Genomic DNA, 27,178 nt, shown 5'->3' with positions numbered 1-27,178 from the left:
TTCCACACTGCACTTGAAACCATGCATGAGGAAAAATAAACTGCCTGCAAGATCTGGCAAGAAATCATATTCTAAAAATCATAAGTTTTCATCAGATAAATGTCTAAAAAAACCCCCACACATATGGAGAAGCAGTATTTATTTGACTGTTAGAACTGAGTAATTAAGTGATGGACCATTTTTCTTCTTGGTATATGCCAGCTTCAGTACTTTGCTTACATATCATCTGTGCTGCACTTTTACTGCAATCTGCTGAATGCCATCTGGAGGACCTACCCTTCCTGGCTGTACAATCTCGTGGTGTCCATTTAAACTGTACTGAATCTGCATAAGTTTCTGAAAGTTATCCTACAGGAAGAAAAAGCAAAAGGTAAGTAATTGCCCTTGCACCCATGACTTGGTAAAAAAAAAAAAGGCAAGCTTTAATCAACCAGCTTCCTAAGTCAAAATACTTACTCCCTGCTTCATGATGTCATTGGCGTGGTTTGCAACTTCTATGACAACAGCTAGAGCATCTGACAGATGAAGAAATGACAATTAGGTTATACAGACTAGTTAGCATTGATATTTTGTAAAGCATGAGTACAATATTGCCCTTCCACTACATACTGAGATTCAAGGACCAGTCACTGCATCCAGGAGCACTTCCCATAGATCGCAGAGTCTTTGGATCATGGTTTAGTAAGTGTGCCCTAGCAAGTCATTGCTTCAACCAAGTGTCTTACAGCTAATCAAAACAGTACACAAGCAAAACTAAAGTCTAGATTCTCATGTAAAGAACTACTTTAATTTCACTGTCTCTACTTAGAGGAGAAAAGTTAACATTTTAAGCAAGACTATGCAGAGATTAAGGTTTTTTCCATTTTAAACAATTGCTTCCAGTGCCCGTCATAGACTACTTAGAAAAATTATCCAAATCTTTGTGATTTCTTTCTTCTGCCTTTAGTTTTGTTGCACCTCAAGATAACAGCATAAAGTTCAAATTTCTAAATTTCAAACTTGTAAGACCAAAAGAAAACAAACAAACAAATCTCTCAAAGGGAGGAGCTGCCAAAGACAGGAGATTTTATTAAGTACTGATATTTAATAACTAACAATTTGACTGTAATATATGCTACGGTGTAACTGTAAAAAGAGGTTACATAAAATGGTTATGTAAAGTATTGAATGGTGAGTGTATATGAGACAGAACCCATCCAAAGTTATTATCCAAAAACTTGTGATTTACCTAAGTAGGAAAAGAAAAAAAAAAAGAAGATTCATTTAACTGAAAGCTGGAACAACTGCTCTGATACAATGTAGTCTCTAAAGCATTTAATATCTTCTCAGTAACTGAAGTATAGTGAAGCACTTCAAATAAAGGAACTACATTTGCTTAAAAGTGCACAGAGAAGTCTACTAAACCAGGTAAAACCAAGGCCTTGGGTTTTTTCTCAGATAATCATTAGAGTAATAGTACTGTAGAATGTATTTACTTCCCTTATTGTTGAGTTCATATTCAGGAAGAAAGCATGTTAAAAGGTACACCTTCCTGAACTGAAAGGTTCAGAGGGTCATGAAGCCATGTAAGAAACTAATTTGAGATGTGGACAAAAAGCTCCTCCTCCTAAATTAATCTAAGGAGAATTTTTGGTCAAGATTTCCATGAACCAAGGCAATGCAAGCACACGAGTCAAACAGTTAAAAGGCATAGCATATAACAAGCATTTTATCAAAATTTAAGTTTAGGTATAGATGTCATGATGTCAACTGAGCCTGCTGAAAAGTAGCTGGTGGTCTCCTAGTAGGAAATGCTGGAGCTGCTCCAGTCAAAACACTCTGCCAGCTCCCATCCACTTTAAAGTAAATGAAGGGAAATCTAGCTAAATCCAAGAAGATAGGAATGAGTACCTGATTTTTTTGTTATACTTCCCTTCATCTATCAGGTATTACATTTATTAAAAACCTAAAATTTTACCGACTTACTTCAAGAAAGATTGAAGAATGTTGGAGAAAATTTTCTGGTTATTGAAGGGAATGTTCCAGAATCTCAGGGCTACTTATACAGCCAAGACTAAACAAATCTAAACAACAACAGAAAATAATCTATAGAGCCAAAGTCCATAAACAAAGTGGGTTTTGGCAGGGAAGTGCATTCCATTTCTTATACCACTTAGCTGGAGTTGTGTATTCAAGTGAAGGCCATCAGGAAAAACTGTGTTGTTGGGGGTTTTCTCCAAGGATGCTAACCATCACTACACCTAGTCTTCCCCTTCCTGACCCTAACTGAATTAAACAACTATGCAAAGTCAGATTAAGTTAAGCTTAATCGTCACAAGAAAGATCTCGATGAGTAAATGATTCTTACTCAGTTTCAAAGGTAGACTATGAAACATGTCAAATGTATAAATTTAACACTTATGCTTACAATTAAACTGCTGCTTTTATCTTTGATGTAAGAAGGGAGAGAAAAATACTGTGGAAGGTACAACTACAAAAACCACAGAAGCTGGAGAAATTACAGGAAGACGTAAAGTAAAATATGTTCTTCATTAATAAAGTTAATTTATTAATATTATTACTTTATTAATAAATTAATAAAGTCACTAATTTCTCAAGTGGTCAGTTATTTAATATGCAGTGCAAGCACTGGACTGTTAAGAGCCATAAGAAGTGCAAGGCAGACTTCTATCTCTTAAAGAGTCATAATTTAAAATATTTTTTGTTTATATTTTCATAATACTAAACCAAATATGTCTAAATGTCCTAAGGAGGACAGGTACTCAAAAATTTTATGGCACTGGAAGCGAACTTGGCTCAGTGCACTGAAGACGCTCCTTTATTGCAGTCCAATCAACTGCATCTGCACAGCCTTCCTAAAGATCATGGGCTTGCACAAATGTCAGTAAAGAGACTGAAATAAGTGACAGGGGCCCACTCAAATGAAATGGAGACATTGTCTGGGAGCATTTTTGTATTAATGAGGCATGTACATGGAAGAAGGGACCAGTATGAACATGCATTGCACCACTACACTTGAGTTAAACTGGCTTAATACCAAACTACCATGAAACACGTAGTCCTGTCCTCTTCCATCACAACTATTCCTTCCTATTTCCTCTTACATCTTTTCCCCTCATATGCATGCAAAGCTGAGGAAGTCACTTATGTTTGTGCAACTTGTGACAAGCCAAACTGGGGAACTCCTAGGTTAAATATAACCCAGAGCAGCTCCTTGATCTTGTTTGCTCCCACCACACTAACGCTGTATGAGAGAGGTGGTCAGAAAGGCTCATAGCTGGGAGAGAGCAGCTGGTACACCAGACTGCCTATCGTGAAAGGTCTACAGATGTCTCTTTCGACAGCAGTGCCCAAAATATCTGCTTAACCTGCCTGTTCAACTTCACTCTTATCTCTTGGTTTCAACTCAAGGGTGAGCCGATAGGACTGTAAGCTCAAAACATTTTTGAAACACAAAAGTTTGCAATCTTTCAGTAGCTGCTGAGAAATTTAGAACTAAATAGAAAACATTTCTATTACTGGCTTAGCATTATGCATGCATTTAAAATTTAGATACATTATCATATGTACATAAGCTATTATTCCTTTAATCTAAAGAGACATTTACCTTGAGTATCCCTATAGTCTGCAGATTCTTCGAAAAGATTCTTTAAATAATCTGTATAAAGAAAAAAAATAAATACAGAGATAGTTTTGTTAAAGAAATAAAGAGCACCAGAAACTAGTAAAAAACACCTTTTTCCTGGAAGTCTGCTTTTCAGGCAGATCTATACCACAAAGATCTTCTGCTAAATCTTTTAAATCTGTCAAAGTAATTACAAAAGGAAAACTAGCGTTTCTGTAATTAAAGTATATTGTGATATCTTGTTTAGAGAAGAGCAAGATTTCAAAATTATTACCACCCCCCCATGTTCAAATAGGCATTTTTGATTTTAAACTATAAATTCAGCTCCTCAGCCACGAGATGGCACCCTCAATCCATTGAAGTGTTGGTAGTTTTAAAATCTGTTTTACTTAGCTAAGATTAATTCTGACTGTACGACTATACAAGAAAACATTCCCCTCGAGTTTCCATTCCCTGGTAGAATGCCTAGCTCCCCAAAAAGTACAATATCCTGTTAAAAATTAACATATATCCTCAGTAAAAACTCAACCGTCTATTCTTTACATGCTATAGCTACTGAAAACTAATCATATGTGCTCTAGCAAGCGTTCAATTTTAACTTCGCAGTTGTACAAGTTTCATGTAGGAGTGAAATAACTCAACTCCCATATGCTTGCCCTACCCAAATTCGTCCTTTTGCTCAAGAAGGATCAGAAGCCAATTGTTCCTGCCTTCATGTCTTGCTTCATGCATGCCCCTCAGAGACCGCTCAGTGTACTGTAATCTTTTCCTTATGCAAATAATAATAATAAAAAAAGGAATTATGAAACATGTTTGTGCAGTAGAAATGCTGTGAAGAATGTCAGAGTTAATGAAAGCTTGGAAAAAAACAGAACTACAGGAAAAGAAATATCTGGCACTGAAATCTTATTTTTTGGCAAAGACTTAAGGGAGGATTCAAGAGAGAAGCATGAAGAGCAGGTTGGAGTGAGGGAAGAGGAACCAGCTGGGGTCTCCTGCAGGGAAGTGGGGAGGAAGTGCTCGGAGGTCTGGCTGGCTGGGCCATGGGAACACCCACAGCCTTCTGCTCTCCGCAGAGTTTTGTCTGATCATTAGCAGGCACTGGTCAATGTGTGATCTTTTTAAGACAAGTCTGACACTGGCACCAAAACCTCTCCAGCTATACTCCACAAATATCACATCCTTCACATCCCTCAAGATCTTGTGCTACAGAAACTACCAGACACTGCAGTGCAATATTTAGGTGTACACAAAAGCAGAGTTCATCTTGCTTCACCTCTGGTTATGCTGATAAGAAGCTGGTGCGAAGGAAATAAAGAAATAAAAAAAATCAACATGAAGTATTCTGAAAGGAACTGAGAATGTCGGGTTTTCACTTGGTTTAACCTGGAGGAGCCTGTCACACACAGGACATGAGCTGCCCTCTTCTGCCCTGCCTGCCAATGGGTGCACTCTCAAGTCAGAGCTGTGCCATACTGCCCTGGCAGAGCACTCCTGGGACTCCACCATAAAGCAAATGAGTTAAAACTTTAAAATTGCAACTTGATTTTCATCGGGGCCGGCACAAATTACTCCAGTGGGAAGCTCACAGTATAAAGAATGAGTCTCTACAGCTTATACAGAAATACCAGCTTCTTAAAGCTGCCAGCCACACACCTCTATGGGCTGAGAAGAAGAGGTGAGGTGGGTGTAATTTACACATCTGCAAGTGTACTGCTGGCACTCTAAGAAACTGCCCCTAGTACATGCAGACATCCAATTTAACGTTCAAAGTAACTGCTCTAGAAACTTAAAACCAGAGACCGAACACGGGAACTGTGTCTTGGCATGTTTGTGCTTTAGGATATGGCTGCCAAAACAATATTGTACATCAACAAATGGAAGACAGAAAATTAGAGATTTTAACAAAACGGTGTTCATTTAAAATCCTGTATTTAAAAAAGAAGGCAGCTTTTGCATTACAAGATTGAAGCAGCCAATAAAATTTGCAACTGTAAAATCCTGAAAGTGACAAATACATAATTTTGATCTTGATACTCCTTATGTATATCTGGTAAGCGGACCTCAGTTCATAGCTAAAGCTCTGCTTCAGAGAAGCACCAGAACAGATATTTTTAGTCTCTTCTGTGAACACACACTGGAAATTCTGTGCTTGCAACAATCTTCTGGAAGTACTGGCTTAAACTATACAGACAAGTAGGTTTCACAGACATGAATAACATCACATTAAAAATTTAGCAAAAATATTCCTAGATAAAATAAACACAGAAGTCAAATATTAAGGTGGAATTGTATCTATTGACTTTGCCTGAAAAATTTTCCCCTCTTAAATGTGCTTTAGTTGTTGAGACGAGGAAGACCTTAAGCATACCTTCAGAAAGGCACTTGGAAACTAAAATTCCTAACTCTGCTAGATACCCCAAAACACAACAAAAACCAATACAAAAGCATAATGTTTCTGTGACAACCAGAATTTCCCTATGCCCTGCCTCTACCTGCCAACAGCCAGCAATTCTCTTTGTTGTTGCTGAGGAGCACGAACTATCACTTCTCCTGCTAGAAGTTCTCTTATGTTTTATTAACTACTTTTTGTTTCAGGTTGTCTAGTTTAATTAAGTTAAACTCTAAGCAATCCTTCTCCAACACTAACTGCCTGAAGTCTGACAACTCTCTTTCTGACCTGTGAAGGAGCAGTGAGCTCAAAGGCTTTTTTCAAACCCTCAGCTTCCCCTCACTATTCCCCAGTTAAGGATAATGAAAGACTCTCTCTCTGCAAACCTTATGTTGACAAAAAGAGAGGCTTACCCTATGACAATGAAGAGCCTGTTCATACCACACAGTCTCAAGTCATCGACTCAGAGGTTTTTGAAATGAGAGAATCACCTCTCTTTTATTTCCATTAGAAATCAGAGGCCTCTAATTAACAGCCCCCAAACCCAGTATTTGCCAGTATGTGGAGAAGCGGAAGTTCACTTGCTGGATGGAGAAGCTGTATAATTAAACAGAAACACAGCTGAGCTGCACCTCTCCTTGGCTGATTTAGGAGTCCACCTGCTCCTGCTTTTATTAGCACAAAAGTAACTCCACTTCAAAGCACACAGCAACAATCTTGTGATGTGACCATGTAGCAGCAGGTTACCAGTACAAAGCTGTCCCACTGACACAGAACATCTAAATAGGAAGAAATCCCTGCTGACTCAAGCCTAGCAGCTTCATTTCCTGGATTATTTTTGCTCCTCTACACTCGCCCGCTGCCCCCTCCTCCCTTACCCACAGATCCCCCCCTGTTTTCAGCCTTGGCACCTGCTGCATCACTGCATCTCACCCACTGCAACAATAGACCCAAGTGTTTTGTGTTTCGTGTGCCCTACGAATATTCCGCAGCACAAGTTTATGTAGAGATTGCTCAATATTACACAGAGGTGCTGCAAGGTAACAGAGCAGACGGGTCATCCAGAGAGATACAGAGAGTGAGAATCTCAAGGACGACAGAAATGCATGACAGACTGAACAGACTAAAAATGAAACAGATTAAAAATAACACTTTCAGCCCCAGCACAATTAAATTCTTAGTCTGATCTCTTTTAATGCTCACACAGAAAAAGAGAAATGACTTTTCTAAATCAGCAGCCAGCATTACAATCCCATTCCTGTCAATTGCATTTGCAGGTGTATTTAAAGCTAGGCAGCCACAATAAGATCTGCAGACTGGGAAGGCTCACAGCAGCCTGCATCACTACAGAATCATTTTTTGCAGGTCTAAACCAGCTTGTTCTAGCCACAAGATAGTTAATGACCACGAGTAATTGCCCTTCAACATCTGAGTTCTGCTTCAGTGCTATTCACCCCAGACATCTCTCACTTGGCTATGCATATTGACAATGGCATTTATTCCATCCATGATCCTCTGTTCAACCTTTTTAACATAAACTTTTGAATTTATCCAAAGCTCTGCTGATTTCGGAGTGTATAACAAGCCTATACCATGCCCTAAACCAGCATCCTTTTAAGATAAAGCAACTCACCAGATGCTGTTTTATGGCTTGATTTCATCAATTAAGAGTCACTAAGATTTTCCCCTACAAAGTAGTCTATTTAATAAGGGGTTTTCACCTGTTTTTCAACACCTGTGACTTTAATGAGATGATTAAAATTAAAACAGTCAACATTAGTAACTTGGTAACTGCTGGATAACACTTAAGTCTGTATCTCCCATAGCATCACTAGTCTAAGTACTTGCTGGGGAAATGCCAATGAGTTGCTACAGAGCCAAAAAAAAAGGTCACAGAGCATTTTATTTTGCAGTTACTATATAAACAGAGGCTATTTTTAAATTGCTCATCAAGAAGCAATGGCTTTCAAAAACAATGCCTTAAGTATTTCCAAATCCTTACAGGAGACATCCCCCTCTTACAACAAACACATCTCAAAATACTTCACAAAGGAGGCCTCTATCATTGCCCTCGTTTTACAGAAAAGCAAGCACTGCATCATGGAGATGACTTGCTCAAGGTCACCCAAACATGCCAGTGCCGGAACAGGGTATAAAGCCTAGATTTCCTAATCCCAAACCAGCTCTTCAGCCTACAATGCCCCTTAAGCACTCAGTGATAAATGTATGCTAAAAACATGTGGTTTACCTTTAAAAGAGAATGGATTTTACAGACAAAACACCTGGGTGGGGGAGAAATGGAGAACCTACTTGCAGAAGTTCACAGTTGCACAGACATCCCTCACTTCCTTCTCAGAGCTCCAATTTTCCATACTAGGTTTCTTCTTTACCAAAAAAACAAACAACAACCCAACCAACCCCTCCAAAAAAACCAAAACCCACACAGAAAAAAAAACAAGCAAAAAACAAACCCCAAAGTAAAACAGGAGCATTCCAACCCTCTAAGGAAATTACGGGCTTCTATTACCACAGAAACAAACGAAACCCACCACAGGTTTCATGTTTTCCAAGTACTGCTAAATGTACCATCAGAGAACACACCACAGTGTTGGGAATATTAGCATCTGCATTATTGCAATCAATATTAACAAAGAAAGCCTCTAAACCCATGCTACGTTTTTAATAAAGCTCCACATATCTGAAGTCAGATAAACACGCTTTCCAGACAAATACAGCTGCCTAAAAGCAAGCTCCCTGGGACATGTGAAGACTGGCTGCTTCTTAAACCTGTAAAAGAGCTTGACAGTACCTGTCAACAGGAGCCTGTACTGGGGAATCCTCTGAACCGGCTTGAGCAGATAGTGCTTCAGGGCCAGACTAGCACAGCGGGGGCTCATCTGCAAGAAACACCCAACATAAGTACTGATTCTGTGGTAGTCAAGGGTTAAAGCACAAGAAAACATACCCACAATCAACTACCGATTACAGTGGATAAGCTTTATCTTGAAACAGTGCGACTATCACAGCGTTAAACACTACATTACAGAGCAAGCATTTCTGTGGGGAAGACCTCATGCAAAATCATGTGTTGAAAGACTTCGGTAAGCACTCGTACTCTGTGGATTCGAAACAGGTGCTTTTGCTTATAAAGAAGAGAGGTGAAGCTTCCCAGAAAAAAAAAGGAAACACCAGCGGCAAGGGCAACATGCCCCTTTGTAACCACTGTCAGTGTCCATTAGGCTGAAAGGCAGAGGAGACAGCAGTGCTCACTGCAAAAGTTTTGGTTAATTCACACCTCTAAAGACAACACAGAATTAAAAGATCCTTGCCTCAAAAATGTTAATTATTTTGAGTTTGCATTCAAAATAGAATGTATCTGAAACATGGAATCTTTATAAAGACCTCTTATCTTCTTCCTGTCTTTGGCTGACTCTGCCTCAAGCTCTTCCTTTGCCCACTGTAAGCAGCCTTTTGAACCGCTTGTAAGCAAACAGAGCAGGCATTACCCAAGGGGCAGGGATTGCCCAAGGGGAAGCCCACGTAACAAGAAGTAAATTCACAATTTGTGTGGATCATGTGCTTAGGGAGCTTGCACCTCTCCTCTGTTTTAAGGCAGTTACGTAAAAACCTGGCAATGCTCTTAGGGAAATGAATCAGCTTCCATCCGATTGCTGCATGTGCTGGATTTGCAACCTCTAGAAATAGGCTGATGAAAAAACCCACTTTTTTGTTTCCAACTAAAATGAAACACCATTCCCATGTGTAAGCTACTGCCCTGTGATGTGGTAGAGAAATCAACCTGGTTAAAATAGGACAGTTCGTCGGAGTATAGTACGATTGAAAAACAAAACTAAAAAAAGCAGTCAGAGACTGTGTTAATGTATCTTTGATATGATTTGTAGCAAGTGCTGCATTTTATGAAAATCAAGGTCCTTTGTCGTCTTTCTCAGTGGTAGCCAAAATCACTAGTTGCTTCACAAAACCTGAATTTTCTACTTTCTGCTTCTACCCTACCAAGTCTCAAGCCAAGACTGCAGGAAAACAAACCAACCAACCAACCACAATCCCCCACCCCCCCTGAAAACCTCCCAAACAAATAAACAAACAAATACACTTGAGGATAGTCTAAAGCCTTATGGAGGATCACAACTCCTGAAAAGCCACAAAATAGGATATACTTTACAAAAGACTACAGTACCTCAAAGTCTTTGACTACTGAAGCAAAACCTGCATTCTTCTTACACTGTTCATCTAATAGTGCAACATTTTTATCAAATTCTTTGATATAAGTTGAATACATCTTTAAGTAGGGACCCTTTTTAACAAATATATCAGCAATTCTTTGATGTTCGAGCCTAGAAACAAAAAACAGAGCAATTAGAGCGAAAAAGTTCATACATCTTAAGCCTACAGCAAAACATCTGTCTTCTTTCTTTCACAGTAAGATGTGCTAGTTAATGTTCTGAGCAAAAAGCTTACAGTTCGGCAGATAGGCATACATCTCAGTAGCTACTCTGAAAAGCCTTATCAGACACACCTTGACATACTGATTTAACGTTAGACGAAAATCACCTTATACACAGTCTGTTTAGAATGGTCTTGAATGCTTTAGTTCAGGCTGGATTTCTGAGAAGACAGATCTTCAAACTTCAAGATGTAGACTCCATTCCCTAATAGCAAGCATGGGATTACAGTCTTTACCCATTGCAGTACCTTTGTATAGCTGATTTAGATCCACCCACCAATGTAACTGAGAATGGATTTCAATGGGATTGTGACTGCCAATCAGCACTGCATCTGGTTAATAGCTCTCCACTACCTTTAAAATGCAAACCAGTCTTCAGGACAGCTTCATTTTCCTATAATGAAACCAGTCCACTTATCGTGCCCATGCAGGGACCAGAACTTTCAATTAAAAATGTAATTTTAAAATAAAATGTGTGATTGCTAAAAACACATATTGACCATTGCACCTCTCTGGATACATCTAAGTGGCAAAAAGTATATCTAAATGGAAAACTATCTCCTGTACTTTCAAAGTCAATTCTGTCATTTAAGAAGGCACGTGAAACACAAACAAGAGTCAAACCATGGTCACATGGAGTCACATCAGCCTCACAGATAAATTTCAAAACATCAAAGGAGTGGTATCCCTTTATTGATAGTCACCAGTGAGATAATCGCTCTTCCAGTTCCCTCAGGAGGTCCCGATTGAGTTCGTACAGCTGAGGTAGGTAGTACAGGATCTGATTCAGGATTCTGTCCTCAATCACTGGCTTTCCAAGCTGCCTAGAGGCATGCGCTACCGCGTCCCGGAAATCCTGCCGGAATACAAAGAGGACAGAAACCCCCCTTCACGAGTGAACAGCCTTCAAAGCACCAACACAGACAACGGGTTCTCTCTGCAGACATTCCAGGCGCTGCTCCCTATTACCAAAGGCAAGGCGGGTACCATCTGGGTTATGTTTCTCTGCAGCTTCAACTTACTCCCCTGGGACTGCCTTAATCCCTTTGGTTTGGGGCTGGAGCTTTACTTTTTTGCTCCTGTATGCATAATGTAGTTGTTGTTCATTATTTTTACAGCATGCCCTTAAGAAATGTGCTGGTACTACATAATGAGGAAACTAAGAGGGTAAAATATCTTGTATCTATCTGGCAAGAGTGTTAGCAGCCTTCAGTATCTTCTTGCTAATATTTGGGTCAAAAAGAAAAAATATTGTATCAGCTAGTACTATCATAATCTTACTTTAAAATCATACTAGTTTTCATAAATCATCTGTAAATGCTCTTTTGCAAGATGTGCCTTTTGGACAAAAATGTAGGGTCACAAAAAATTACTGTATGTAGCAGCTTCTCTATATACAGAAAAATTAACAACTAACAAAAAGATATGGTAACAACATACGGGAGCCATAAGATTACAAATGTTAATAATGATCAAAACCAACACTGGTATCTTCAAAACATTTACAGGGAGGAGGAAAATCCTGTTTACACTTGAAGGACCTCTTAAAGCATTTTTATGCCATAAGAGCTCCCAACAGGACAGAGCCGAGGCTTATTGGTCCTTGTAAAACTATTTAGAATTAAAACCTTGGCCCCACACAAGCCAGTATGGCCAGGACTGTATCCATATTGAAACTCAATATCCATTACATGAGGTATTTTCTCTGATCACATGCAAACAAAACTTTCAAAAAAGGTTATCAATTAGCATTTCACATGAAAACCAACACTGTCTAAACTGACCAAAAAGAAAATCCAAATTAGGTGGTATGCTGTATTATCGTGTCTCACTTGAATTTGAGCAACAGTGGAAAAAAGACAATCTGTAATAGCCCTTTTTGAGTTTGTGGTCTGCTGAAACCTGATAGCGTGAGCACAGTCTGTAAATATCCTAAGAAAGGTGACCAACAACATATTCCTAAATACAATTATGAGTTATAGTTCAAGTGTGCATGGGGTCCACACCTGCCTTTGAAAATCTATAGGGTCCTCAGGTTTCTCCATCCCCAGGTCTACTACTACATGTCTTACTAGCTATCTCATCAGTCCAGCATCTGGCACTGTTTAGGGTCTCTCAAACTTAAGCTGCCTCAACTTTCCCCTGCCCTCTCTCCTCATTACATCAGCTCTAGGCAGCATGAGCTCCAGACACACTTTCTTGCTTTGTGACCCTCTGGGTCACAAAGGCTGTGACTGGGCAGAGTTATGACAAGAAACTGAAAGGAGATACAGGGTGATGGCTGTGATGGGGGATGGCTGAGAACTAAATACAAGGGAGTTAAAAAACAGATGGCGTTATTCATATGGAAATGTTCTGTTTTACATCCTCTGTGCAGACTAGTGACACGTAGGTTAACTACCAGCTGCATCTTATGGGTTTTCCTGACCCTAGGGCATTGCTTAACACTGAAATGATACATGGAATTACAATGGCAAAAGCTCAAATGAGGCATTCTGGAGAGCTTCATACAAAATGCATCATCATATTATGATAATATTCTCTCTTCCCGTTCCTGTGTCATTCCCCCCCACCCCCCAGTTACAGGCACGCACAGTATACTGCATGTACTTTGCCATGGGATGAAACAGGAATTTCATCTGAATGTTACAGGGCTAATTGCATGATGAAAAGAAAAGCAGTTTTGTCTGTAGTGTAATCAACAACCCAGGCTTTTCCCTGACCAAACAATAAAAGGAGAGCAGGGAGCCAGGTTTAAGCACTAGCAGATAAGACAGGAATGTCATTTATAGTTAAGAGCATTCATTTAACTTCTAGATACAGCATTCAAGGAGTCTGCAGGATGTTTTCCAAACACAGATTTGGTGTTTCAGCTAGCTTGATCCAAAGTCCATCAGCTTCATCAGGCTTTGGATGAAAGACTCTACCATTAAAACAGCCAACCAAAACTGTTTGATCACCCTCTCTGTCCCCCTTAAAAACTGAGTAAACGAAGGGAGCCCTGCAGAGAGGAAACGCAGGGAAGAAAGATAACAGGAAGCTTTCAAATGACGCAAACCAGTCTGCTAAACAACAAAAGAGCTAAACTTCAACACTTCTTCTAATCTATTTTTTATAATTATCAAGTCTGCACTCCAGAAGCAGTACAATGCATTTGTCACTGTAATCATATTAAGCTTTATTTTTAACCTGGCGGTGGGTGTGAAATAACTGTCATGCCAAGTTCATCTGGAGATAAACTGAAGAGCTGGAGGCAGAGAGCACATGCCTGAGGAGTGGGGGCAGAAAAAGTCAGACAAACTGTAGCAAGGCTGGAGTTAACAGTGTTTACACTTGAAGGTACTGGCCTTCTGAGAAATTCCTTATCCGAAAGAACAAAATATAGAATAAGTCTGTTTCAATTACCAAATGGCAAAATGTTAACTTAAAAAGTAAATCCTGAAATTTCACTCCCAAAATACAGAATAGGTCTGTTTCAATTACCAAATGGCAAAATATGTTAACTTAAAAAGTAAATCCTGAAATTTCACTCCCAAGGGTAAAAAGCATTCAGATATGGACAACTTTTTATACAACTAGGTGAATGACTCAGAAATTAGAAATTGCAGTAATAGTCATTTAATGCAACAGAACTAAATTCCTTCTAACACTAAATTCGTTCCCTGCTAAATAAAAACAGAATAGCTGTTGCAAATAATATATACATTGCTCTTATCTATATATACCTGCAAGTGATTCATATTACAAACATTTAGCATATATATGCTATATAGCTGTATATAGCTATATTTAGCATATAGTACTATATAACACTGCTGAAGACCACTGCTTTCATCAGTCTGTTCAAAGACAGTCACCTAGGCTGTCCTAGAATTTATTCTTTTTGAAGCAATGCAGCATTCCATTACAGTGAATTGTAAAGAGAGATATTTTTCTAATTAAAAATGAGCCTTTCAAATATTACAATCTTACTGTTTTAAAAAAACTTGCCAAGATTTGGAACTAATGTGCTTATTTCACTGCAGAACACCTATTTCAGCTGTATACAAAAGTTTCATATGGTGCACGACAGAAAACTTAAGATTATGCTAGGTATACTGAATCATCCTAGCTTCTTACCAGGGCAGTTTTTCCTTTCAGAAGGAGGGAGGCTATTGTACACTTTCTGAAATGCTGGTTTACAGTTTCTAGTTTTACCTTATATTCTGATCTCATAATAATCCTTTATACAACTTTTTACTGCTTAGACAAAGGCAACTGTCTTCACATAGCAACTTTAAGAGGACAGCACTCATCACCATCCCTGGAAAGCACATTCTTTCCAAACCAGAAACAGTTTATTCTAGACTAAGACAGCATGCAGCTAGGTACTTGTCCATATGAAAATCCAGTCCAAGCAGTTTCAAAGGCTTCTGAGTACATACTGTTGCTGAATTAGTGCCTGATCAAACATTCCCAACTTGAAAATGTTTAGGGAATTTTATTTATCCTGTAAGAATACACTCCCCCCTAGAGCTGTGCAGTTTTTAAACAGTATTTGAGAAGGCTTCCACCTTATGCTTCCTCCTGCTCCTCCTTCACTGCAGCGTCCTTAAATAAGCAAAGGGCCGTCATATCTGAAATAATTCTGACCCTGTTGTGAATCATGTGTGATCAGCCCACGCACTTCCCCTCCGCAAAGGCCCTGACTCAGTCCCTTCTCAGTTCTTTCCACCGGAGAATTCCAAGCACACAGCAAAGTCACCTTCCCACATCAATCTAGGGAGCAAAGGAGTAAGTTTAGTTGTTAACACAAATAGGTACTGACCAGACTAACCCCACGCTCAGCTGCTGACTGGGTTAAGTGCACCTTCGGGTGCTGAATGAAGATAACTTCAAATGGGTGAAATTAAAACTTCCCATAAATTTAACTGCAAGAGAGAGGAACTACGTGATCTAAACATGTTCACGTATTTTACTCCTAAGGCTTCAACCAATATTCATTTTGGATCTGTTCTCCTAGAACATACCATCAGCAAAGCAAAAACAAGCCATAATCCCTTCTGCGGAGACACAGCTCCCAGCTAAATACACCTGCAGATAGCTCAAATATCAGTTTAATTTAAAGGAAAAAAATATGTCTGCGCCTGGACACTTTTCAAGGAACACACGTACACACATCCTACGGGGAGGGAGGAGGGAAGGGGAGGAAGTTTCACACTCTGGGGAACAGCCAGGCTGCTATATGTGACAAACTGTAAACACGACTGCTAGCAATATGGCTACAGAAGATTTCAGAAATACATTATTTGAAATATACATAAGCAGCCTTAACCAGAGTTAAGACTATCAGCCATAAAATGTTAAGTTAAACTATAGCAAGGATAGTTAATGCAGACTATGAGTAAGTGTGGATCACAGCATTTTTCAAACATAGATTAGGAGATTGCTTCTGGAAAGCTGCCAAGTAGTTCCACACCTGTTTTCTCAGGTAGTAAAATAATTTATAAGTCTTTAACAATATAAGATGGTTAATTTTTCACAATAGTCAATGATTTGACTGTGACATATTCCCAGAATGTTATTTCAAGGAATAGGCTTGGTAGTGGAACAGTGTTTCCTTCCAAACCAAAACTATTTCACTAGCTTTCTTAATGAGATTACTACAGCTGCAATTCATTGTCAAATGCCTCTATCAGCAATTCTGAAGCACTTCATAGACTAAAATTTATCAACATATTCACGTAGAGACTGGTCAAATATTGAAGTTTTGCAGACGGAGGAAAGGGAGTTTGAGGTTGAAAGAATTTTATACAGCCAAACAGTAGGTCAGCTGTAAGCCAGGACCAGAGGTCAGGACTTCCTTTGCTCCAAAACCCATAGCTTTTTTATTTCTCAATATACACATTATATTCTTTTCCCAAAGCTACTATGAATTATTTTTCATAATATTTGGCTACAATATATAAAAAGACTAAGTTTTTATAGATATATAAAACTATATGTTCAGTGGTAGAATTGGCAATCCTGGGGTAATGGTTGGACTTAATCTTAAAGGTCTTTTCCAACCTAGTTGATTCTGTGGTTCTATATATAGGTTATATTGTATAATTTTGCAGTTGTCTTCTGAAAACAGAAACATATTAAACCAAAATTTCTCAGTCTTGTGTCTCCTGAAGGACACATAACAGAAAAAAGAAAGAAGTTTGACTTCAATAAAAGGCTGATCTTGTGGCTGCAGAAGTTAAAGGTGCCTCCTGACAACCTCCTACTTGCTCTCAGAGTCCTCGTAAGGACAGAACGAGGTCTAAATGGTCTAAATCAGAAGCACAAATCTAAAGGCTCAGGCAAAACCCCACAGGCCTAAGCTTTTCTTTGCTCACACAGCACAAAGTTATACACTATGCCTTACAGTAGAAGGCCCATCTCAAAAAACATGTTCTTCTGCTCAACCAGAAGGCTCACTGCCATACCACAGCAGCAGGAGGAAAAAGAAATCAAAAAGAATAGGAGAAAAAAAGAGTGGTGGGTTTTGGGAAAAACAAACCCCCCCCCCAAAAAAAACCCATCAAAAAACCCCACAAAAAAACCAACCAAAACAAACCCAGGAAAATTTGGAACAAAAATAGACAAAAGAAATTAAAACAAATAAGCCAGGCAGATTGCCCTTAGAGCACCAGGATGCTGCTGAGGTCCTCTCACTTGTGCAAAGCCAACCATTTCCAAAGAACCCCAGAGCAAAAAAGTACAAATGGCACCAGTCCTGCCTCACTCCTTTTCCAGAAACACTAGGTGTTTTGTTGGGCACCAAGCATCTCAGACAAGCTTGTTTCTCTTATGTCATTTATGTTTTACATTCAGTTCACTGTTCCTTTTTATTCCTGCAAGTGCCCTTAGGGAAGGAACAGCACTTCTACCCTTGTTTACCATGCATGAACTCTCTCTCCAAGAGGCATATAGATGAGCTGATCTGATTCAAGCCCCTTTGTTTTCAGGAGTTTCTTAACAGCATTTTACTGGAATCCTGTCCTCTAAAAGAGCAGAAATACAGAGAATTCAAGATTACATCTGAAGTTTGATTACTCCCTCAAGCAACACCATTCACCAAGTAATTTGAGAGAGCAAAGCCAGTTAAGTCCCTTATCTCTGCTATGACCTGCTTATTTCATACTATTGAGTATCCCCAAGTGTTTATAATTTTCTAGAGAACTTTTGCATTCTTTCTTCAACAGAAGCAGTCATACTCTCAACACGCGACAGGGTCCAAACAGGCTGGCACCCTCGTATCTCGGGAGAAGTGCTCCACCTAGCCTGACTTTGTCAATTTAAAAGAAAAAAATGCTAAAAAAAAAAAAATGCTAAAAAAAAAAAAAAAAAAATCACTGGTACTTACGACCAGTTCAAAATCACATTCCCACTTTATCAACTGCTTCAGGTTCCACTTCAACTGCTCCAAGCAGTAGCAACTAAAAAAAACCCCCACCTTATTCTTGCATCAACAGTCCTGTTCCCTGGCTGTACCATGAGCAATGAGCTGCACTAACTGGCATTGGTAAAACAGACTGAGGAAAACACTATTAAGTTCAGATCATTGCTAATGGAATTAGTCAATACATTTCAAGTATTCACTCTTTGGAAAACCACTAGTAGGTATTTCAGAAGGTGTAATGGAGCCTCCCCTGACCAACCAAATCTCTACTATGAGTAAAACAGCCCAGCCTGGGGAGAATCTGTGTTTTCATTCCAGAAATCTGTCAGAGGTCGCTTTCCTGGCAGTTAGTAATCCTGACACTGAGGCTAATAAGCCAAAGTGGTTCAGTGCATGTGAGATCAAAAGGATGTTCAAATATTAGCCACAAGAACTATATGATTAAATAGATTTAATAATGTCTGTGATGAACATATACAAATCCTCAGGCATACTATTCTGTGGAAATTGGAAATAAAAAAATATGTTTCTTCAACCTTTCTCAAGGGTGGCAATTCTTATTTAATGAAGAACGCATACAGATGAAGCCTCAAAACCGAGGCCCAATCTGACAAGGACATCACCAAGGTTCCTGCTGCAGGACAAAGGAAAAGCTGAGGACAAACTACTTCCTTGCCTCGTAGCCTAGCATCCTCTGCTAGATCAGGCTGAATACATGTCGACGTTGCTAGCCAACAAAAACAATGGTTTTCATTTGGCAGCTAGAAAATAGCATACTGTAACAGAGAGTTGTGAGTTATCCATTAAGAAAAAAAGCAAAACACATTCTACAGTATTGCACATTTACACTGTGCACTCAACCTGAAGTTTATCCCAGAAACTTCCTAAACTCCCTATCTTTCCTCTCCCACATTCTTCCTCATCAGCCTGCATCCTCAGCACCAACACCCTTTTCCTCCAGTACCATGCATGCTACTTGAAGAACTGATACACTGAAAAGCAAAGACACCTTTAAGATGTAACTTATACACCTGAAAAATATTATAATTAGAATCATACAGCTTAAAATTTGTCTATACTCATTAGGACAACTCTCTTCCTTTATCCAGTACTTAAGCCTGAGTTCTGTACTAGAATCCACATTGAATATAAATTATGTATTGGCCACAACTGCCTGGCCCAGCTTTTAAAAACCAGGCTTGGACAGAATAAGAAAATCAATTATTAAAATGGAGGCAAAAGAGGAATTAGTAAGTGGTGTGGTAATTTTTTTTCCTGAAAGATGTCTGTGTTACAGGATTGTACACATCCATCCATAAAAGCCTTTGTTCCCAGTTTCACAGAACATGCTTCTCAAGAGACTGAGATAGACCAATGCATCTGTTTGCAATATAACCACTTCTACTGCCCAAGGAAAAAAAAAAATCACTATGTATGAGCTTAATAGAGTCACAAATTGGAACAAACGTATCACAGAAGTTGGCAGAAAACACATAAAACAGAGCTAGAGAAAGCTAAATTCTTCATTAATTCACTATTATCACCTTCAACACAACACAGCATGTTTAACAGATGACTGGTCTGCATAAACATAGATTAAATACTTAACCCTTGCTGTGGCCAACACATTGCTCATACTACAATCACAGCTGTTATCAGAAAGCAAGCATCTGTCAAAGAATTGCAGCCCCCAAAAATAGGCTGCCATGGTGATGGATGCACCATTAGAGCTAATGAATGTTTATTTTAATGTACCATTTCTAAAGGTTCCTGCCTTCCCCTGCTACTTTGTAAGTTATTCTAATCAAAGATTTTATTTTGGGTGCTATGGTACAAGCTGGCTTATAAATATGATGCTGATTAATGTAACTGAATATATATTCCATTTTCAATATTCAAGCAACATCCCCGCTCAGCTGGAAGACTGAGTACATTAATTAAGGAGATGCAGAAGGAACCATCAAAATATTCATCCAGTATGTAAAACCTGAAACTTTAAAGTTATGCTTAATCAGATTAATTTTTATATTTTTAATATGTAGACACAGCAGAAAAAAAAAAGTCACATTCACTTCAGTAAAGCCTAAACATAGAACTTTAACAGATTAAACAAATGGAAACTTCTTTTTTTGGGTACTTACAATGTGTAAGAGCTTTAGCACATCCACAAACCTAGCAGAAAAGCAAGAAAAAGCAAATGGTTACATTTTAATTGCCCAATTAAAATAAATTGAGTAGCTGTTAAGTTTAGCACTGGCACTTACACTTTCTCTGAGCTCATGATCTCCTTGGCAATATGGTAAACCTTTGTTTTCTTCCCAGCTGCCTTACCCTGCAAATAAAATTATATGTTATACTATGCACCTACTAAAACTGTAACCAGTAGTTCCTCAAATCCAATGTAATTATCAATAGTTATTTCTAATAAAAACATTTTATACTGCTTTGAGATCTCTTGGCTTTGAAATCTTCTGGCCTTTCAGGATCTGTGAGAAAAATCAATTTAGCTTGTAGCTGGAAACAACATTATCTAAAAGTAGTTTTTGTAACACTATCAGCCTTTCTATTTAATTATTATAGGAAGCACTGAAGCCCATAATGAATGAAGCCCTAGCAAGTGACAATTATTGTTTAGCAAAAGTAGCACAGATAATATTTCTATATTATTTGTTACACACTCCCCACATTAATACAGCAACAGTAATATTTGCTGTAAACTCCAGTGGGTTCAGTAACATCTTAAAAGAAATACACTTTTTTTTTTTTTTAACTGAAAAAGAAGACAAAAGGAGAAAGCAGAAAAAAAAAAGACACTGAAAAGTCAGCTTCTGACAATCTACTACAGGAGAGGCTGTAATAACTAGCTATCATACAGCAAAGATGTAGAAGTGTGAGCCTTGTCATCTGCCTGAAACACTGTACAGATTATGTCGGTTTTTACTGCACATGCATTTGGCGTTCAAAAATGAATGCTCTGTTCCACATCAGGCAGAAGGAACAGGTATATCGAAACAAAAGGGGGTATCTGTCAGGTTTTAGCTGTCTTTCCTACACAGTGTAACTCCCATGTACCATTTCCCTCAGATAAAACACCTTTCTCCATTACAGCTTTCATGGTTTGCCATATGCTCCTCGCTGCCAGCTGTCACCACGTCTATTAGACATTCAGGCTTTCATTTTAATTGGCTGCAAAGAAAGAATGTGGATAAGGAGCACCAAACATCACAGGATGTGCAACATAAGTGCAGTCAAAGTCCCAGGGAGACTGTATTGAGTATGGTAGTATGATATCTGCACTGAATAGTTTAGCCAGAAAAGCAGGTATCAGTGGCATTATATATGAATTTTTGCTTCATAAGCACTACTGTTGCAAGATTTGTCTGGAGTTTTAGTTCTTCTCCAAACTTATAAACAAGTCTCAAAAGCTGGAAATCAAACTATGGAATCAACGATATTCATAGGTTGGGTTTAATGATATCGTTATATTCAAAATAAAAAATAAATGTAAATTATATTTTCATTTGACTCTAATGCCAAATTAATAAAATTAATTTCTAAATTTGGTGTTGAAACACATATATGCAAATTATATTATTTATTACATAGATGTCTTCAAACAGAGCTGTGATTTTTCTCCTAAAATTAAACTTATTTCCAAAAAGCAGGCAGATCTACACAGTGAGGGTCAATCGGATTCAGACAAGATTCTAACACCCATCCTCAGGCCTCCGTGCCTCTTTAGAAAGAGGCACAGCTGACATGCTCTCTACAAGACTGAATTCACAAATAACTCAATTACGCAGAGCAAGGTATCTGCCATCACTGTAGATCTGACAGTTGCAATTGAGATGAAAATTAGTATTTTGAGAACAAGATGCTACCGCTAAACAATTACAAAGTGAAATATCACAGTCTGTTTTCAACCCCTTTTGAAAGACTTTTCACATACCAGCTGGCACTGAAAAGGCCACTTTGCATTTGCTCAGCCAAAGATTTTCTGGACCTTAGACAGTAATGGCAGAACTGAAGTGATGCAAATTGGGCTCTCAGGCATGGTATTGGGAAGGAACTTTTTAACTTCTCTAACAGATAAAAAGCATCAAAACAGCCAGATGCTTGTGGTAAGGAAAAATAAAAACAAGCCCAGCTGATGACTGATGCAGAGACTGCTGCTTTCTCCTCTGCAGCTCCTCTCCCTGTTAGGAAGTTGGTTGTTAATGCCCAGCTGCCAGCCACACGTGCTGCAGGAGGCTTAAGCAAGCCTACGAGCAGATGCTTCACAGCAAGCACTGCATTACTCTGTGAAACCTGCCTGAGAAGCCTTGTAATGGGGATGCTTTTCTGTAAAACTCTGTCATTAAAGGTTTAGGGCATTTCTATGGGCATGCAAGGTAAGTTAGCTTCTATTCTGATACAGTCCTGCTTTGTTTCACATGAACAAGCTTTTCCCTTGACTCTCTTTCCTCCCTTTTTTTCCAATTTATTCCTCTCAGAATATATGGGTAAATGACATTTAGGTCTGACACATCACCGTCATCATCAAGTCTTCTCTTCCAGCACTAAAAAAATCTCACTGCCTTTTTTTTTTTCTTGTTATTTCATTTCTTAGGAAAGGAAGGAAATGTAACTACTATCAAAGGAAACAGAGCTACCAGGACTGATGCTGAGGACAGGCACTGGTCTATGGGCAGTCTGGTGCCAGGGCATCCAGGACTGACAAATAAGGAAATAGGTATCCCCCAAGGAGAGGAACAGGACCCCCAGAACTCTATTTCATTATGAGTAGTTAGCACTGTCTTCCTGCTCCTCATTTGAGGAAGAAAGAAGATGAAAATAAGATGAAATATTAAAATGCAAATGAAGAAGAAATAAGATGAAGGTGGCCAGGCTGGATGGGGCTTTGAGCAGCTTAGTCTAGTGGAAGATGCCTCTCCCATTGCAGAGGGGTTGGAACTAGATGATCTTTAAGGTCCCTTCCAACCCAAAACATCCTATGATTCTATGAAAGTACGAAAAATCATTCAAAGCTGGCACTCACAGAAGCTAGCAGAAGATCAGACCTCAAACCCAACAGTCAAGGTGGCTTACACTCCTCCAAGGGCCATAGAAGTAGCTCTGCAACCCTACAAGAGGTCTTCCATGCATACACCAATAGTTTCTCCTTAGTACCAAAGGAGAGACATGCTGAAAGGCATGTTGAGCCCTTTGTGTTTCATACCACTGAAAAGGAAGAATTAAAAAGTGGTTCAGTCATCTGTCCCCTGTGCCCAAGCAGTGATTTGGCGAGGTAGTGTGTGGAACCTGCAAACACAAGAAACCTGTCTGCACAGAAATGGTTACTGGGACGCAGCCTTTGCTGCATGGCCAAGATCCCTGAAAAAGGACCATAAAAGCAAAACTATAGGTTCCGAGAGATTTTTCAGAAGGACCTTCTCAGACCTTGCAACCTTCATCTAGCCTCTTTCCTTGGGCTTCACCAAGGCTGTCAAATCAAAGGTTGACATTAAATGTTCAGCGCAAAAGAGACACAGTGCACTCGAGGATCTGCGAGGCATACATAGCTTCATTAAAAGGTATTTGGAAGTCTCAAAACTGAAGATCTTTAAACATTCATCTGTGCATATAGCTCTGAAAGAGGGATATAATAGGCAGGTCTACAGCTCCACGATTCAGCAAAAGATGAAGAACAAATATGCGAGGAAACGCACACTTTTCAGTGGGATATTTCTAAACCTGACCTCTTAATGTCAGGCTAATGTGCATATATAAATTAAAATTTTAGAAACACACTCCACCACTAAACAATAAAAATAACAAAAATAAAAAGAGAAATATATAAAATTATGTCGACTCAATGCCTTTTATTTGAAAATATCCCAAGAAGTTACAACTTACAAAATAGAGCAAGAGTGATGAATAACTTCAGAAGATAAAAGAGATACCTGTTTCTCTTCTGGAGGATCAGGCTCCCCTTTGCTGGAATCAGAATTTGTGTCATCATCTTCATCAGAACTGTTCATGATATCTTCTTCATCTGACTGAAGATCTCCAATTACCACATTCGGATGATCATCGTGTTCTTCCAAGGACCTAAAATTAAAATATGCATAGTCAATAAATATATTATACTTTATTTATGTAAAAAGCCTTCTGTTTTACCTCACAATCAATGGCTTACTTGGTATCAAAAACATGGAAAACAGTACTGGGTTGTCTGAAGATGACAACAACAGTTGTGGGCTTTTCTGCAGTGGACTCATAACTCTGCAATGTATTATCTATGCTGTTATTGATATAATGCTCACTGACAGTGAGCAAAAGCCACGGTATCTTTTGAGTATTTATGTTATTATTATCCAGAGTTTGCCTGACAGCAAAGTTGGATAAATCTATTTCCTTACTGCTATGTGCATGTATAGTGCAACATTTGTACAGTGTGCCAGAAGGATAAAGAAGGATCACAGCTGTTTTACTTTCCTCTATCTTACAGGATCAGGACTTGTTCCAGGCATGGTACTCAGGCTGAAGCTTTCGATCTGAAATTTTAGATGCATTTATATATGCAGGGTTGTTTCTCAATGCATACACTGAAAAACTGTATCAGGGATAACAATATTAACCACTCTGTCCAATAATTCTTCTTAAAACCAAGCAGAACCTCTTGTGATTCAAAACTACCATCCCCCAGAGATAGACACCTTCCAGGGAACTGTCAAAGCTATAAAAGATAACCTTATTCTGCTGCTGTACAATGATTACAGAGGTCTCTCTTCATTAGCTTTATCCATATTTGCAATTCAGAAATTGCATGTGACAAGCATACAACCTTCTTCCTCTAACTAGCCTTGACAACTTCAGCAGAGATTTAAGAAATGCAATTTTAGAAGACATTAAAAAAAGGAGTAAGGAAAGAAAATGCAGAAAACAGAGACTAGAGGAAACAGAGCCTAAAGTTTTGGTAAAATTACACAGAAACACAGCAAATCCCTGGGATCCTACTTTTAATCCTTAAAAATATCTGATAATTGCCAATTACACTAAAGCTGTGTCTGAATTCACATAATCTGCATTCAAGGCCTGCAAAAACACGCTGGAATGCCACAGACTTACTGTGATATGAGCCAGAAGTGATTAGCTACCCTAGAAAACAAAAAGCAAATCTAGAAAGTCTTATCCCCAAGCTGTTGCAGTCAGCAGAGTTCTCACTGTGCTGATCAACACTTAATTCTGTGTAGCCAACATCTGTCAGGGCTACACACTCCTCCATATAGCTGCCCCCTGCCTCCCTATGCAAGGGACAGTGACGTTTGATCTTCTCTTTTTCCTAATTTTGAATCACAAGCAAGCAGGGATGGAGGGCAGCTCTCCAGAGTCACCACCTCCAACTACGATAGTCACCAGATAGGAAACCTGTCAGTGTAGATCCCATGGGAGGTGGCTGCCACTAACCTGAACAGCAGAAGTAAGGAATACCAGCTGTGTGAGGGTGCTCTGGCAGCCACAGCAAGTTGTTGATTATTCAATGCTCAAGGGAGAGTTTAAAAACCAAACAGAACCAAACAAAACCCACACTAAACAAAACAACACACATATGCTGATCACAAATAGAAATATATTTAGAGATGGCAATGAGATAAATAGATAAGTTGGCTTGAAGGCAGACCTTGGTCAGCCATGAAGACATAGAAAAGATTAAAATAGCTTGGTTCTATTAAGACAACACAGGAAGGACTCAGGAAACACCCAAGCAGTTACTGTCTCCCAGAACTGAATGGGGTGGGGAGAGGAAGGAGCCTGCAAGCTCATCACAAAGTTCAAACAAAACCCTGAGCCAAGACTGCAGCACCCAGGGTGCAGACACCCCTATTTATTTCAGTTTGGAAATTACCCACTTCACATGGGAAGAGAGCAGCCACCAGTGAGATAGGCACTAATAACAGTGCGTGGAGTATACTGGGGATAGCCTCCATGAGCTTCAGGAAGGCAAAACATGGCTTTTCACTGGAGCTCTCCCTGGAACCATACTAGCAGGATGCTAAAACTTTTGCAGTCACTTGTTAACTTGAGCAATTCAAAAAACTCCTTGTCTACTCTATCTAATTCACAGTTAAACGGCCTGTTGACCTGAGAATGTTTATTTTAGCAGATGCGACCTCATACAGTTTTATTTTATAGATGACAAACATCTTTATTACATCTATAACATTATATGTGGCAGATAAATCCTCCTGCTTTACTCAAAAACTGCAACAGAAATAACTACTGCTATCCTTTCCTTTACTATATTACTCACAGTTTTACTATCCACATCTGTCATTGAATCTACATCTGATCTGGGATATTTTTTCCCCCATTGCAAAATGTATTAAGCACTTTATCTCTACCACTTTGGAATTCACTTTTTGGTCCCTTAGTCATTAAATTTTACTTTTGTTATGGAAATTTTATTTACCTTTTTCCTATCCTTAATATTTGTTTTTAATTGCTGCTTTATTTTCCTTTAACTAAGATTCCTTTCCCTCAAGAAAACATTATTTTCACAGCTGTGAAATCACAGTTCTTTTGCCTAAGCATATTCTACAGGGTGCCCAATCCCAGAATTTGTTGTCATTTTTATTTAAATTTTTGAGGGCAACTCAAAAGTTTTAGCAAACCTGCCCTTTAGGAAGTCAGGAACAACCATATTTCTAGGTGAGGCTGTATTCTGCTGATGCAAACATAACCCCATCACCACTGAAGGATGAAGATCAAATGAAACGGACTGTGCTGGTGAAGAATTTTCTAAGTGAAAGATTTATCAGCTTATCAAATAGAAAGTTGCAGTAAAAAATTCCAAACTATTGAAAACTTTCAATAATTAACTACTGGTGACATAGGATGTTTAGTAAGTATCTGCAAGCAACAGCCACTCACGATTTAAGATTTTTTCTTCCTGTGAATCACAACAACATTTAAGCAGAAAGCTCCTTTGCTTGCCTTTGTGGTGTGTATGCATCTACTATTTGTGTAAAGGAAACTATGAGAGCGGAGAGAATCATCTACCAAATCTTGCCTATGGTATCTGCCCCACCAGTCAAAGCACTTCAGAGTAAGCCCTACACGTTTTTATCCTGTATTTGCTCAGCTCACACACTAACACAGCTCTCTGGTTCTTCTACCGGGTACATTTTGTTGGGTTGTGTTTTTTTTTTGTTTGCTTTTGAAAGAAAAAACACAGTGGATGATTAGATGATACATGGTCAAAAGTCATTTCACATCCAGCCATTTTCCAGAATCAAACAAGCCACC

At 38.9% G+C, this 27,178-nt stretch overlaps 1 protein-coding gene across 1 annotated transcript in view; it reads right to left on the bottom strand.

Annotated features, from left to right (window-relative positions):
* Window positions 1-27,178, bottom strand: part of FGD6 (FYVE, RhoGEF and PH domain containing 6) — a gene marked incomplete at its 5' end in the record, with an annotated part of 59,223 nt that overhangs the window by 16,307 nt on the left and 15,738 nt on the right. The window contains 9 exon segments of the mRNA XM_010016721.1: window positions 277-348; window positions 457-515; window positions 3,608-3,658; window positions 8,827-8,914; window positions 10,216-10,372; window positions 11,187-11,338; window positions 20,032-20,062; window positions 20,155-20,222; window positions 23,833-23,980. Coding sequence (XP_010015023.1) covers window positions 277-348; window positions 457-515; window positions 3,608-3,658; window positions 8,827-8,914; window positions 10,216-10,372; window positions 11,187-11,338; window positions 20,032-20,062; window positions 20,155-20,222; window positions 23,833-23,980 — 826 coding nt within the window.

The sequence above is a fragment of the Nestor notabilis genome, unplaced genomic scaffold, assembly GCF_000696875.1.
Source record: "Nestor notabilis isolate BGI_N333 unplaced genomic scaffold, ASM69687v1 scaffold4466, whole genome shotgun sequence".
NCBI lineage: Eukaryota > Metazoa > Chordata > Aves > Psittaciformes > Psittacidae > Nestor > Nestor notabilis.
Note: the sequence above shows the minus strand (reverse complement) of the source record. Positions and strands in the feature narration are given on the sequence as shown.